Here is a 14,069-nt window from a genome sequence, read left to right on the forward strand (position 1 = left end):
TTAGAAAAGAAACCGAAGTCTAATCCCTGGTGGGCTAGTGGCATTACCTTCTATTCTAATGAGCCCAGAAGCAGAACTCTTTAATCTCAGCTCAGAAGAGAACTTTATAAAGTTTCATTCCTTTGAAACTAATAGATTTCTAAATGTCCACTACTTTGTGTCACCAACAGGATCACATCGGGGTGCTAGTAACCTCATTTCTCATTTGTAATATTCATGATTGTTGTACTTGTTTTTTTATGTATACCCTCTTTCACTTGTAAAGCGCCATGGAGTAAATGGCGCTATAATAATAAATAATAATTTCTTAAAGGGTTTCTGAGCTCATTAGAATAGATGGTAAAGCCACTAGACCACCAGGGATTAGAACTTTTTTTGTTCCTTATGAGCTAAAATTGACTTCCCATTACATGATATTTATTGGATAATGACTTTGAGTTTTTTATATTCCCTGGAGTCTAGAGTCTGGATGTAGGTTGTACCTGGTTCCCATAAAACTCATTTGTAAAAATGACTAGTCCTGGTGTCTAGAAGAAGGGGAGTCTTATGAATTTTACATTCCCAGGTTATATTTCCTGATATCCAGTGGGTAGGATAGTAGTCTTATTCCCTAATTTTCAAGTTTTGCTTGGGGTTGGGAAGTGAGTTTTAGCTTGTAAGAAAAAAAAATAATTATAATCCCTGGTGGTCCAGTGAAAAGCCCTTTAATCCCAGTTGGCTAAAACTGGATGAAGTTACTTTCTAAGGAGTCTTATGGAGTCCTAGATGTCTATTTCTTTGTAGCACCATCAGGCTCACATCAGTGGTACTATGACCTCATTTCTTACAGGGCTTCTGAGATAATTAGCATGGAAGGCAATGCCACTAGACCACCAGGGACTAGAGGTTCTTTTAGATCCTTTTTACTTAAAAATGATTCCCCAATCCATGGAGTCTATTGGAAACTGATTTTCAGGTTATTACACTCCCTGGAGACTCGAGTGTGGTTGTAGGTTGTACCTGGTTCTCAGAGAACACAATTGTGAAAATGATCCTACCTGCTGTATCGAAGGAGAGTCTTATGAATTCTACATTCTTAGGTTATTTCTTGCTGTCCAGTGGTAGGAAAGTAGTTGGTTTGAAAGTAATTTTTAGTTCTAAGAAAAGAAAGGGAAGTTGAGTCCCTGGTGGGCTAGTGAAGAACCCTTTATTCCTAGATCAGAAATGAACTTTATAAAGTTTCATTCCTTTGAAACGTATAGATTTATAAATGTCCACTACTTTGTGCCACCAACAGGCCCCCCACACCAGTGGCACTAGTGACCTCATCTCTTACAGGGCTTTTGGGCTCATTAAAATAGATGGTAATTCCACTAGGCCACCAGGGATTAGAACTTGTTTTTGTTCCTCATGAGCTAAAAATGACTTCCCAATACATGAAGTTTATGGTATAAGGACTTTGAGTTTGTTATATTCTAGAGTCTGGATTTAGGTTGTACCTGGTTCCCATAAAACTCAGTTGTAAAAATGACTAGCCCTGGTGTCTAGAAGAAGGGGAGTCTTGTGAATTCTACATTCCCAGGTTATATTTCCTGCTGTCCAGTGGATAGGATAGTATTTATTCTCTAATGTTCATATTTTGCTCGAGGTTGGGAAGTGATTTTTAGCTTGTAAGAAAAAAAAAATATTATTATAATCCCTGGTGGTCCAGTGAAGAACCCTTCAATCCCAGTTGGTTAAGAAGAGAATTTTATACAGTTACATTCCAAGGAGTCTTATGGATTCCTAGATGTCTATTTCTTTGTAGCACCAAGGGTAAGGGGCAACACTTGCCGAAAGGTGGTCTTCTGTAGAAAGAAGGACATTCATTGGTATATTTCCGGTTGTCCACTGTTTTCTACCATGGCTAGGCTCACACAGCGGGGACTGGGGCAAACGATGGATTGAGCGTAAGAGCTGACAATCTAACAGCAGTATCGACCATTAATTGCTGTTATTATTGACACAGTAATTAGCTTAATAGTAGAGGGATCGGCCTTAAGGACCATTGCCCCATCTGGACCGCTCCCGCCGTGATTAATGAAGACCTAAAATCATTATCACTCTGAGGACCAGCATGACAAATGACGACGTCCTCAACCGTGGAGGATATGAAATCATTAGTGGTGGCGAGCGGAGCGTGTCATCTGTAATGGGAATGATAAACTACGCCAACAAGTGGGGACATCACGGAGCCGCCATGGCCAGGACTGACCCATCTAGAAAAGAAGTGTAATGCAGTGACTACTTACAGGTTGTACAAACAGAAGAGTAGTCAGGAAAGCCGGGGTCTGGTGACAGGAGGACACGTAAGGATACAGGGAGAACACAGGTCTGGTGACAGGAGGACACGTAAGGATACAGGGAGAACACAGAGGCGTAGTCAGGTCACAATCCGAGGGTCAGAATTCCAGGAATTCACGTATAGATTCAGGGAATAAACTGAGACGTGGTCAGGTAAATGTCCAAGGTCTACAGCCAGGAGGTCGCGACAGGAATAGGAAACGGGCAGAGAAGAGTCAAAACAACTGTCTGGGGTCGAAAACTAAAGATCAGAACAATAGCAGGAACACAGGCCAACAGCACAACAACTGAACCAGAATGTATGACTGGCGAGGTTCTGGGAGAGCATGCTCAGTAAAGAAGCAGAGCAATTACCCAAAAGATGGAACATCTGAGCAATCAGTGGCTCTCAGAACCAGCATGGTATCCAGCGCTGTCAAACAACCTCCCAGCCCAGTAGGTCAGGAAAACACAGCAGAGCATCTCCTAGTTTGCAAGATGCTCTGCACAGAGGAATCGTGTCCCTGCCAGCTCTGTAGTGCAGGAAAGCGCAACAGAGCATCTCCTAGTGTGCAAGATGCTCTGCACAGAGGAATCGTGTCCCTGCCAGCTCTGTAGTCCAGGAAAGCGCAACAGAGCATCTCCTAGTGTGCAAGATGCTCTGCACAGAGGAATCGTGTCCCTGCCAGCTCTGTAGTCCAGGAAAGCGCAACAGAGCATCACCTAGTGTGCAAGATGCTCTGCACAGAGGAATCGTGACAAGAAGAAATGGCAACATCGGGAACCCAACAAATGCAGACTACAACGAAAGCCCATGCTGAACGTATAGGAAACACTTAAAAGGGTTCTCCATCCTCCGCGTCTTCATCATCTACAGTCATGGCTGAAAGTGTTGGCACGCTTGAAATTCTTCCAGAAAATGAAGCATTTCCCCCAGAAAATTAACGTAATTACACATGTTTTATTATACATGTGTTTATTTCCTTTGTGTGTATTGGAACAACACAAAAAAATGGAAAAATAAAAGTCAAATTAGACAAAAATTTCACACAAAACACACAAAATCATTGGCACTTTTCTAAAATTGTAGATAAACAACTTTGTTTCAAGCCTGTGATGCTCATTTAAACTCGCCTGTGGCAAGTAACAGATGTGGGCAATATGAAGATCACACCTGAAATCAGATAAAAAGGGGAGAAGTTGACTCAATCTTTGCATTGTGTGTCTGTATGTGACACACTAAGCATGAACAAGAAAGAGGAGAAGAGAACTGTCTGAGGACTTCCGAACCAAAATTGTTGGAAAACATCAACAATTTCAAGGTAAAGGCTCATTCACATGACCGTTCCGTTTGTCCTGTTCAGTTCCTGTTTGCGGACCTACTAATAGGAGGACCATCTTTTCAATGTCATTTGTGTAGGATCGGATGACACATGGTAGCACTTCCGTGTGTATCCGATCCTACAAAAAAACACATCGGATGCCGTATGTCCGTTCAGTTATTATGGCAATAACGGACCGAGACTCAATACAAGTCAATGGGTCCGCAAAATCCCTGGAAGCCGCACAGGAGCACTTCTGTGTGACCTCCATCGGGTGCTCCTGCAGTCTGTGTCCCGATCCAGCCCAGCATCTACGCGCTCTGCGGTGCAAGCAGCCGCAGGGATGATGAGGGTTGCCGTCAGGAGGTTAGATGAGATCTTTACCTGCTGTGACGTTCTCCGCTGCACTCCAGACGTCAGCGCTCATCACTGACAGCTGCATTCTCACATCAAGTCTCGTGGGTGGCCCGAGATTCTGACTAGCGCTGACGTCACGGGCTCCCGTGATACTTCGCTGTGAACGCGGCGGACAATTGGATGTCAGTGACAGCGCTGACGTCAGGAGTGTAGCGGCGTTCATCACCGCAGGAAATGATCTCATCTAACCTCCTGACAGCAGCGCTCGTCATCCCCTGCAGTGACCTGGTCTGACCTATTGATGTAAGCTCAGGTCACTGCACTACTCTCCCAGCCAATGGGGAATGTTCTGTTCTTCATTGACTGGGACAGTGACTATGGTATGGATCGTCGTGGGACCCCCTTGGATTACATCGGACCCGGATTTGATTGTTCTTTCCAATAAATTGGTGAAAGAGGGACTGTTTTGGGGACTGTTTTTTCAAATAAAATTTTTATTGTTGTCTATTTTTTTTTCTTACTGACTGGGTTGGTGATGTTGGGTATCTGATAGACGCTTGACATCACTAACACCAGGGCTTGATGCCAGGTGACATTACACAGCTGGTATCAACCCCATAAATTACCACATTTGCCACCGCACCAGGGCTATGAGATGAGTTGGGGTAAAGCACCAGGATTGGCACATCTAATGGATGCGCCACTTCTGGGGCGGCTGTGTGCCGCCCCCGCGACAGCCGACGGGCTGCTCGGACCCGGATCCACAGTTGCTCGAGGGGTCTCCGGATCCGAGGCAGGGTCGCGCGGCTACCCGGAATAAAAAGTGGGATTATTTGGTGGATGGTGAACGGGATAATGTTCGTGGCCCTATTCTCCTCAGGCTGCCCAATGGGTGTCTGGTGGGTGTGCTGCAGAGTGTTCTTCAGGATTTTTGTATAACTGTTGGTAGCAACACCAAATTGACAGGACCCGTAACCAAGGAGGAGCGGGTACCATGCAGAAGGGCGTATTGCACGCCACCCTTGTGACGACCTGATAGGTCAGGGCATCACAGCTGCGGTCTGCTATTTTTAGGCTGGGGAGTGTCGAATAATGGTGGACCTCCCTAGTCTGAGAATACCAGACCACAGCTGTCCGCTTTACCTTGGCTGGTGATCCTATTTGGGGGGGACCCCGTGTTTTTTGTTTTAAATTATTTATTTAATTTAAAATACCAGCATGGGGTGCCCTCTGTTTTGGATTACCAGCCAAGGTTAAGCTGCCAGCTGTGGTTTGCAGGCTGCAGCCGTCCGCTTTACCCGAGCTGGCTACAAAAGATAGGGGGAACCTCACATCATTTTTTTTTAATTATTTATTTATTTTTTGGATAAATACAAGGGTAAAAAAAATCTAATTTATTGAAACGACTGTGAAGTCATTCAACGTTTCGACCCCACCTGGGCCTTACTCACGAGTCGCGACTTTTGACTAAGACCCAGATGGGGTCGAAACGTCGAATGACTTCACAGTCGCTTCAATAAATTCGATTTTTTTAAATTTCTATTTTTTCACTTGCATTACTCTTCTTTTGTCTAAGTGCAGACCATTTTTTTAACTAAATACAAGGCTAAGCACCCTTTAGGGCCACATGAAAGGCACTAAAGGGTGCAAGATTACAAAATGCAGGAGAGTGGGACATCATATATGTCTTTCTCATCTATTATCTATGTATCCCTCTAGCTATCCCTTCATTCATTCATTCAATCATTCATTCATCTCTCTGTCTCTCTATCTACTGTATCTATCTATCTACCTATCACTATATCTATCCATCTATTTATCTTTCTAGCTGCTTCCGTTTTTTTGCGGTCCGCACGCAGATCATATATGGAACGGAACAGATGTCACATGGATGCATCCGTGAATAGAGTTGAGCGGATTGCTAATAATCCGGGTCCGGCGGATCACTGTCGGGTTGACACAGAAGTCCGAGATCCAATCCGGAATCCGGCCAATATATGTCAATGAGGAGTGGAATCCGGGACGAGAGAGAAGAGAGAGAGATAGAGAGAGGAGAGAGATAGAGAGAGAAGAGAGAGAAAAGAGAGAGAGGAGAGAGAGAAAGGAGAGAGATAGAGAGAAGAGAGAGGAGAGAGAGAGAAGAGAGAGAAAAGAGAGAGAGGAGAGAGAGAGAGAGGAGAGAGATAGAGAGAAGAGAGAAGAGAGATAGAGAGAGAAGAGAGAGAAGAGAGAGAGAAGAGAGAGAGGAGAGAGAGAGAAGAGAGAGATAGAGAGAGGAGAGAGAAGAGGAGAGAGGAGAGAGAAGAGGAGAGAGGAGAGAGAAGAGAGAGAGAAGAGAGAGAAGAGAGAGAAGAGAGAGAGACGAGAGAGAGAAGAGAGAAGAGAGGAGAGAGAAGAGAGGAGAGAGAAGAGAGAGGAGAGAGAAGAGAGAGAGAAGAGAGGAGAGAGAAGAGAGAGGAGAGAGAAGAGAGAGAGAAGAGAGGAGAGAGAAGAGAGAGGAGAGAGAAGAGAGAGAGAAGAGAGGAGAGAGAAGAGGAGAGAGGAGAGAGAAGAGGAGAGAGAAGAGGAGAGAGGAGAGAGAAGAGGAGAGAGAAGAGGAGAGAGGAGAGAGAAGAGAAGAGAAGAGAGAGAAGAGAGAGAGGAGAGAGAAGAGAGGAGAGAGAAGAGAGAGAAGAGAGAGAGAAGAGAGAAGAAAGAGAGAGGAGGAGAGAGAAGAGATAGAGAGAGAGAAGAGAGGAGAGAGAAGAGAGAGAAGAGAAAGGAGAGAGAAAGAGAGAGAAGAGAGAGGAGAGAGAAAGAGAGAGAAGAGAGAGAGAAAAAAGAGAGAGAAGGGAGAAAGAAGAGAAGAGAGAGAGAGAGAGAAAAGAAAAAAAAAATAAATTACCAAATCCGGATTGTGCACCCGGAATCCCGCGTCCGGGTCGAACTTGGATCTGCCGCTCAAACCGCGCGGATCCGGATTTTTCAGGTCCGGTCCGCTCAACACTATCCGTGACAAAACAGGACTGTTTTTTGTGGACCGGAAAATCGGGTCGGTCATGTGAATGTAGCCTTACAAGTCCATCTCTAGAGATCTTGATGTTCTTTTGTCCGCAACATAATCAAGAAGTTTACAACCCATAGCACGGTAGCTAATCTACTTGGACGTGGACGGCAGAGAAAAATTGATGAACGGTTGTAACACAGGATAGTCCGGATGGTAGATAAGCCGCCCCAATTAAGCTCCAAAGAAATTCAAGCTGTCCTGCAGGATCAGTGGCATCTGTGTCAGCATGAACTATCTGTCAATATCTGAATTAAATGAAATGCTATGGAGGAGACCCAGAAGGACTGCATTGCTGACACAGAGACATAAAAAAGCTAGACTGCAGTTTGCCAAAATGTACGTTAGTAGCCAAAATCCTTCTGGGAAAGTGTCTTGTGGACAGATTAGACCAAGATAAAGGTTTTTGGTAAAACACATCATCCTACTGATTACTAAAAAACAGAATGAAGCCTACAAAGAAAAGAACACAGGACCTACAGTCACACATGGTGGAGGTCAGAGATGTTTGAGGATGTTTTGCTGCCTCTGGCACTGGGTGCGCTGACTGTGTGTAAAACATCATGAAATCTGAAGATTTCCAAAGGATTTTGGGCTGCAATGTAGTGCCCAGTATCAGAAAGCTGGGTGTGCGTCCTAGGTCATGGGTCTTCCAGCAGGGTCTTGGGTCATGGGTCTTCCTTACACTATCATCCAGTGTGCCCCCTTACACTGTCATCCAGAGTGTGCCCCCTTACACTGTCATCCAGAGTATGCCCCCTTACACTGTCATCCAGAGTGTGCCCTCTTACACTGTCATCCAGAGTGTGCCCCCTTACAATGTCATCCAGAGTGTGCCCCCTTACACTGTCATCCAGAGTGTGCCCCCTTACACTGTCATCCAGAGTGTGCCCTCTTACACTGTCATCCAGAGTGTGCCCTCTTACACTGTCATCCAGAGTGTGCCCTCTTACACTGTCATCCAGAGTGTGCCCCCTTACACTGTCATCCAGAGTGTGCCCCCTTACACTGTCATCCAGAGTGTGCCCCCTTACACTGTCATCCAGAGTGTGCCCCCTTACACTGTCATCCAGAGTGTGCCCCCTTACACTGTCATCCAGAGTGTGCCCCCTTACACGGTCATCCAGAGTGTGCCCCCCTTAAACGGTCATCCAGGGTGTGCCCCCTTACACTGTCATCCAGAGTGTGCCCTCTTGGTTACATAGAGTTTACATAGTCAGGGCTGGCTCCAGGTTTTTGTCGGCCCCGGACGAAAATCTCAGTGGGCCTCAAGCACAGTCAGACATGCACATACACAGATACGCACACACACACACAGTTATAGGTACATATACATATACAGTGTGTCCACCCATATCCAGTCCACTGCTATTAACTTGAGAACGGCGGCAGCTATAGGCATAGAAGTGGTGTCTAGGTATAGTAAAGTAGCCATGCGCTACGCAATGAAACCACCTATAGCGCCACCTGGTGGAAAACAACGGAGTTAGCATTTTTATCTTGAAAACGGAACAAGATAGAGAAAAAAAGTGAATTACAAAGTTGTAGGGCATCATCAATTCAATACGAATCCACACCTTGCATACAGAAATGCTATGATATGAAACCCATGACCCCCCCAAAACATTGAATGCTGGTCACGCATATGGCGCTCATTTAACTTTGATGCTCAAAGTTTCCCCCGTCAGCTGCAATGCACATCTGGCCTCTGCACAGCATACTGTATCTTGCTGCACGCTGTGCAATATGGTAGGTGACACGTTTGCACAAGCATCTGTGATACGGCGTCGTAGGTCCTGCAATGTTGGTGGAGGGGTCGCATACACCTGCTGTTTGATGTGACCTCACAGGAAGAAGTCCAATGGGGTCAGGTCAGGTGAGCGTGGAGGCCACTCCACACAGCCACCATACCCAATGACTTGTAGGAAGGTCTCCATGACGTATCGCTTCACGTCCGCAGCCTTGTGAGTTTTATATGTTCTGATCATAGCATTTCTGTATGCAAGGTGTCGATTCGTATTGAATTGATGATGCACTACTACTTTGTAATTCACTTTTTTTTTATCTCGTTTCGTTTTAGAGATAAAAATGCTAACTCCGTTGTTTTCCACCAGGTGGCGCTAATGGTGGTTTCATTCCGTAGCACATGGCTACTTTACTATACCTAGACACCACTTCTATGCCTATAGCTGCCGCCGTTCTTAAATTAATGGCGGTGGACAGAATATGGGTGGACACACTGTATAAAGACAAATGCACAAAAACACATAAGCAGACATTAATCTATACATTGATATACATAGATAAACACATCATAGATGCACACAGACACATTAGAGGTATTTTTAATATGGGAGCCAGCAGCAGCCTCACTCACGTGCCCCGTATGTCTCCTATCCAGCTCCTCCTGGGCATGTGGCTGTGCCACGCTGATTGGCGTCCGTCACTAGCAGACATGGCTGCGCACAATGCACAGTGATACTGCTGGATATACATTACAGGAGAGGCTGAGGACATACTCATTACTGTGTGACATACACAGCACTGGGGTGGGGGACATACAACTCTGAGGGGTATACAGCACTGGGGTGGGGGGCATACAGCACTGGCGCTAGGGGCATACAGTTCTGGGGGTATACAGCACTGGGGTCGGGGGACATACAGCACTGGGGTGGGGGCATGTATAGCTCTGGGGGTACACAGCACTGGGGTAGGGGACATACAGCTCTTGGGGTATGCAACTCTGGGGGTATACAGCACTGGGGTGGGGGACATACATCTCTGTGGGTATACAGCACTAAGGGGGACAAACAGCTCTGGGAGGTGTACAGCACAGAGGTGGGGGGGGACACACAGCCCTAAGGGGTATACACCAATGAGGTGGGGGCATAAAGCTCTGGGGGTATACAGTACTGGAATGTGGGGACATACAGCTCTTGGGGGGTATACAGGACTGGGGTTAGGTGACATACAGCTCTAAAGGTATACAACACTGGGGTGGGGGTGGGGTGGCAAAAAGCTCTGGGGGTATACAACTCTGGGGGTATACAGCACTGTGGTGGAGGGGACAAACAGCTCTGGGGGGTTATACAGCACTGGGGTGGAGGACATACAACTCTGAGAGGGGTATAAAGCACTGGGATGGAGGGGACATATAGCTCGGCACCGGTGGGACACTGACAACACTATGGCTCCTCTATCTCATCATCTGTGGGACGGGAGTACACCGCACACTAGCTCCACCAACAGATAAACTTGAATGCCCCTGCACGCAGCGCTCAGCAGTGAACGCTATGTGCAAGAGTGGATTTAAAAGGCTGGCTACCAGTAAAGAACAGCTGCCGGCCCGAATACTGGTCCTTGGAAATGGGCCCGGTGGTTGAGGAAGACATCCCCACCTCTGTTGACTACGAGTGGTCCCCCCAGCCGGTCCAGGGCCCTGGCACTTACCCGGGTGTGCCGAATACTGATGCCAATCTTGCCCATAGTGTGCCCACTTACATTGTCATCCAGAGTGTGCCCCTTACAGTGGTTACAATACTACCATACTGTGCCCCCTTACAGGGGTTACACACAGTGTTTATACAATGTTGCCCTATTGTGCGCTCTTACAATGTCGCCCAGTGTGTGCTCCTTAGGGTAGGTTCACACGTAACTTTTCTTGATGCACAGGCTATAGCTAGAAAGCCATAGTGGAAATTATGTACACGTGTAAAAACATGTGTAAAAGTTAGCACAAAAAAGGAATAACAAAATTTTAAAGACGTAAATTTTTCAGACGTGGCGTCGTTTATTCCTTGTGTAAATCAGATGTTTAACTGCAAATATTTTTTTTTTTACCTCCCATTATCAATAAATCCACGGCACCTCTCCAGCGTTTAGCATTATACATCACCGCAGCCGGCGCCCGGCCTAAACTATTATTTTTTTTTTCTAATGTACACATTGTTACAAATTTAATTTTTAAACTGTTTGAATCAGTCTGTAAAAAAAGATTGGATTATACCTGAGTGTTCTGGAGCCAGCTTTTCCGTATCGCAGTAATCTGGGCGGTAATTGGCTGATTAACCGCCTTGCACTCCATCTCTGCCTCTGTTTCTATGGAGATGTTACAGGAGCCATTATAGATGAGAACTTCATCTTCTTCCACTTTAGGGCTGAAACGAGGAAAAGGGGGAGGGTGGACGGGGTGTCATCAATCTTAATGAAATGCAATTATTTTTGCTCTTATTAATCATTGCGAGCCATTAGCTTGTGGCAAGTGCAGGCCACCATTTATCAAACTTTGCAAATTTCGGTAATTTTGTTTCCATTCTTTTTTATCGTTTATTTGTTTTGCTGATCTGCACATGTGCGAAAATATATTACACCAATTCCTATCTGTTTAGCAAATCAGGCAGGGATCACACACATACTAGGGAACACGTGCTCCGAGCCAAGAGTCTCTTAGAAATACAAATTGCAACATTACGAAGCCGAAAGCGTAATACAGTGCCGAACAGAAAAAGAAAAAAAAAAACACGTCGTCAATAGACCGGGCACAGTATATTGTTTCAGTGTTTAAGCTTTTCCTTCTTGCCTCTAACAGAATAGTCTGGATTCCTCCAGGGCAATGGGGGGGAAATTGGAATTCTTTTGACATAACTGGCTAAACCGGTCCCCAATTCCTACTGTGAAAAAATGAGGCAATTTAGGATTCTTATTCCCTCTCCTCAGTTTATTGCAATAAGATTCCCGGCAGATAGCGTGCAACATTAACTTAGTAACTTAATTAAACTTACTTAACAGCCCAGAATAAGCAGATTCGATATATGTGCTAGTTATTCTGCCAAATAAGGTTTTTAATGCTTTGTAGTGAGACGTGGAAATAAGGGACGGAAGGATTTGGATTGCCGCACATTGTCTCACTGTATTTTATTATATATACTGCCCTCCCCAGTGAAAGCAGAAGAGAATGACACATTATAAGGGCGGCATGGTGGCTCGGTGGTTAGCACTGCAGTCTTGTGGTGGCTCGGTGGTTAGCACTGCAGTCTTGTGGTGGCTCAGTGGTTAGCACTGCAGTCTTGCAGCGCTGGGGTCCTGGGTTCAAATCCCACCAAGGACACCATCTGCAAGGAGTTTGTATGTTCTCCCCGTGTTTGCGTGGGTTTCCTCCGGGTTCTCCGGTTTCCTCCCACACGCCAAAGACATACAGATAGGGATTCTAGATTGTGAGCCACAACGGGGACAGTGTTCCTGATGTATGTAAAGCGCTGTGGAATTAATAACACTATATAAATGAATAAAATTATTATTATTATCAAACAAATATTTAGGTACCTGCACCATAGTGGTCAGTAGGGGGCAGTGTTAACACCACAACTCTTTGGACAAGATTCAGAAAGGTGTCTATTAAAACAGGTGGAGCTTTATATACTGTATATCCTTCATACATAGCGGAAAGTATTGTAGATGGTGCTTAAATGCGTTTTCTCTGCAGCACCATAAACATTAACTAATCCAATTACACTTGCTTCCTAGTACAATTATAATTAAAAATAAGGCTTGGTATAATTACCTAAGAGAAACTAAACAACATTCTTTAGAAAAAGGCAGCAAGACTCTAATTGTAAGCACAGTAAGAAGACTAAAGATCTACTGAAGTTAGATAATATTATAGTAGGATAATGAGTATGAGAAAAAATACAATTAGATAATACTGCCCCCTATGTACAAGAGTATAACTACTATAATACTGCCCCTATGTACAAGAGTATAACTACTATAATACTGCCCCTATGTACAAGAGTATAACTACTATATTATTGCTCCCTATGTACAAGAATATAACTACTATAATACTGCCCCTATGTACAAGAATATAACTACTATAATACTGCCCCCTCTGTACAAGAATATAACTGCTATAATACTGCCCCCTATGTACAAGAATATAACTACTATAATACTGCCCCCGATGTACAAGAATATAACTACTATAATACTGCTCCTATGTACAAGAATATAACTGCTATAATACTGCCCCTATATACAAGAATATAACTACTATAATACTGCCCCCTATGTACAAGAATATAACTACTATAATACTGCTCCTATGTACAAGAATATAACTACTATAATACTGCTCCTATGTACAAGAATATAACTACTATAATACTGCCCCTATGTACAAGAATATAATTACTATAATACTGCCCCCTATGTACAAGAATATAACTACTATAATACTGCCACCTATGTACAAGAATATAACTACTATAATACTGCTCCTATGTACAAGAATAGAACTACTATAATACTGCCCCCTATGTACAAGAATATAACTACTATAATACTGCTCCTATGTACAAGAATATAACTACTATAATACTGCCCCTATGTACAAGAATATAACTACTATAATACTGCTCCTATGTACAAGAATATAACTGCTATAATACTGCCCCCTATATACAAGAATATAACTACTATAATACTGCCCCTATGTACAAGAATATAACTACTATAATACTGCCCCTATGTACAAGAGTATAACTACTATAATACTGCCCCTATGTACAAGAATATAACTACTATAATATTGCTCCCTATGTACAAGAATATAACTACTATAATACTGTCCCCTATGTACAAGAATATAACTACTATAATACTGCCCCTATGTACAAGAATATAACTACTATAATACTGCCCCTATGTACAAGAATATAACTACTATAATACTGCTCCTATGTACAAGAATATAACTACTATAATACTGCCCCCTATGTACAAGAATATAACTACTATAATACTGCCCCTATGTGCAAGAATATAACTACTATAATATTGCTCCTATGTACAAGAATATAACTACGATAATACTGCTCTATATATACAAGACTATAACTACTATAATACTGCCCCTATGTGCAAGAATATAACTACTATAATATTGCTCCTATGTACAAGAATATAACTACGATAATACTGCTCTATATATACAAGACTATAACTACTATAATACTGCCCCTATGTACAAGAATATAACTACTATAATG

At 43.9% G+C, this 14,069-nt stretch overlaps 1 protein-coding gene across 1 annotated transcript in view; it reads right to left on the reverse strand.

The window, feature by feature from the left end:
• PKHD1 (PKHD1 ciliary IPT domain containing fibrocystin/polyductin) overlaps positions 1–14,069 on the reverse strand; it is an 832,619-nt gene that overhangs the window by 568,846 nt on the left and 249,704 nt on the right. Inside the window, exon 34 of the mRNA XM_075341622.1 lies at positions 11,030–11,180. Coding sequence (XP_075197737.1) covers positions 11,030–11,180 — 151 coding nt within the window. The remainder of the gene's footprint in view (positions 1–11,029; positions 11,181–14,069) is intronic.

Source organism: Anomaloglossus baeobatrachus, chromosome 3, assembly GCF_048569485.1.
Source record: "Anomaloglossus baeobatrachus isolate aAnoBae1 chromosome 3, aAnoBae1.hap1, whole genome shotgun sequence".
Taxonomy (NCBI): domain Eukaryota; kingdom Metazoa; phylum Chordata; class Amphibia; order Anura; family Aromobatidae; genus Anomaloglossus; species Anomaloglossus baeobatrachus.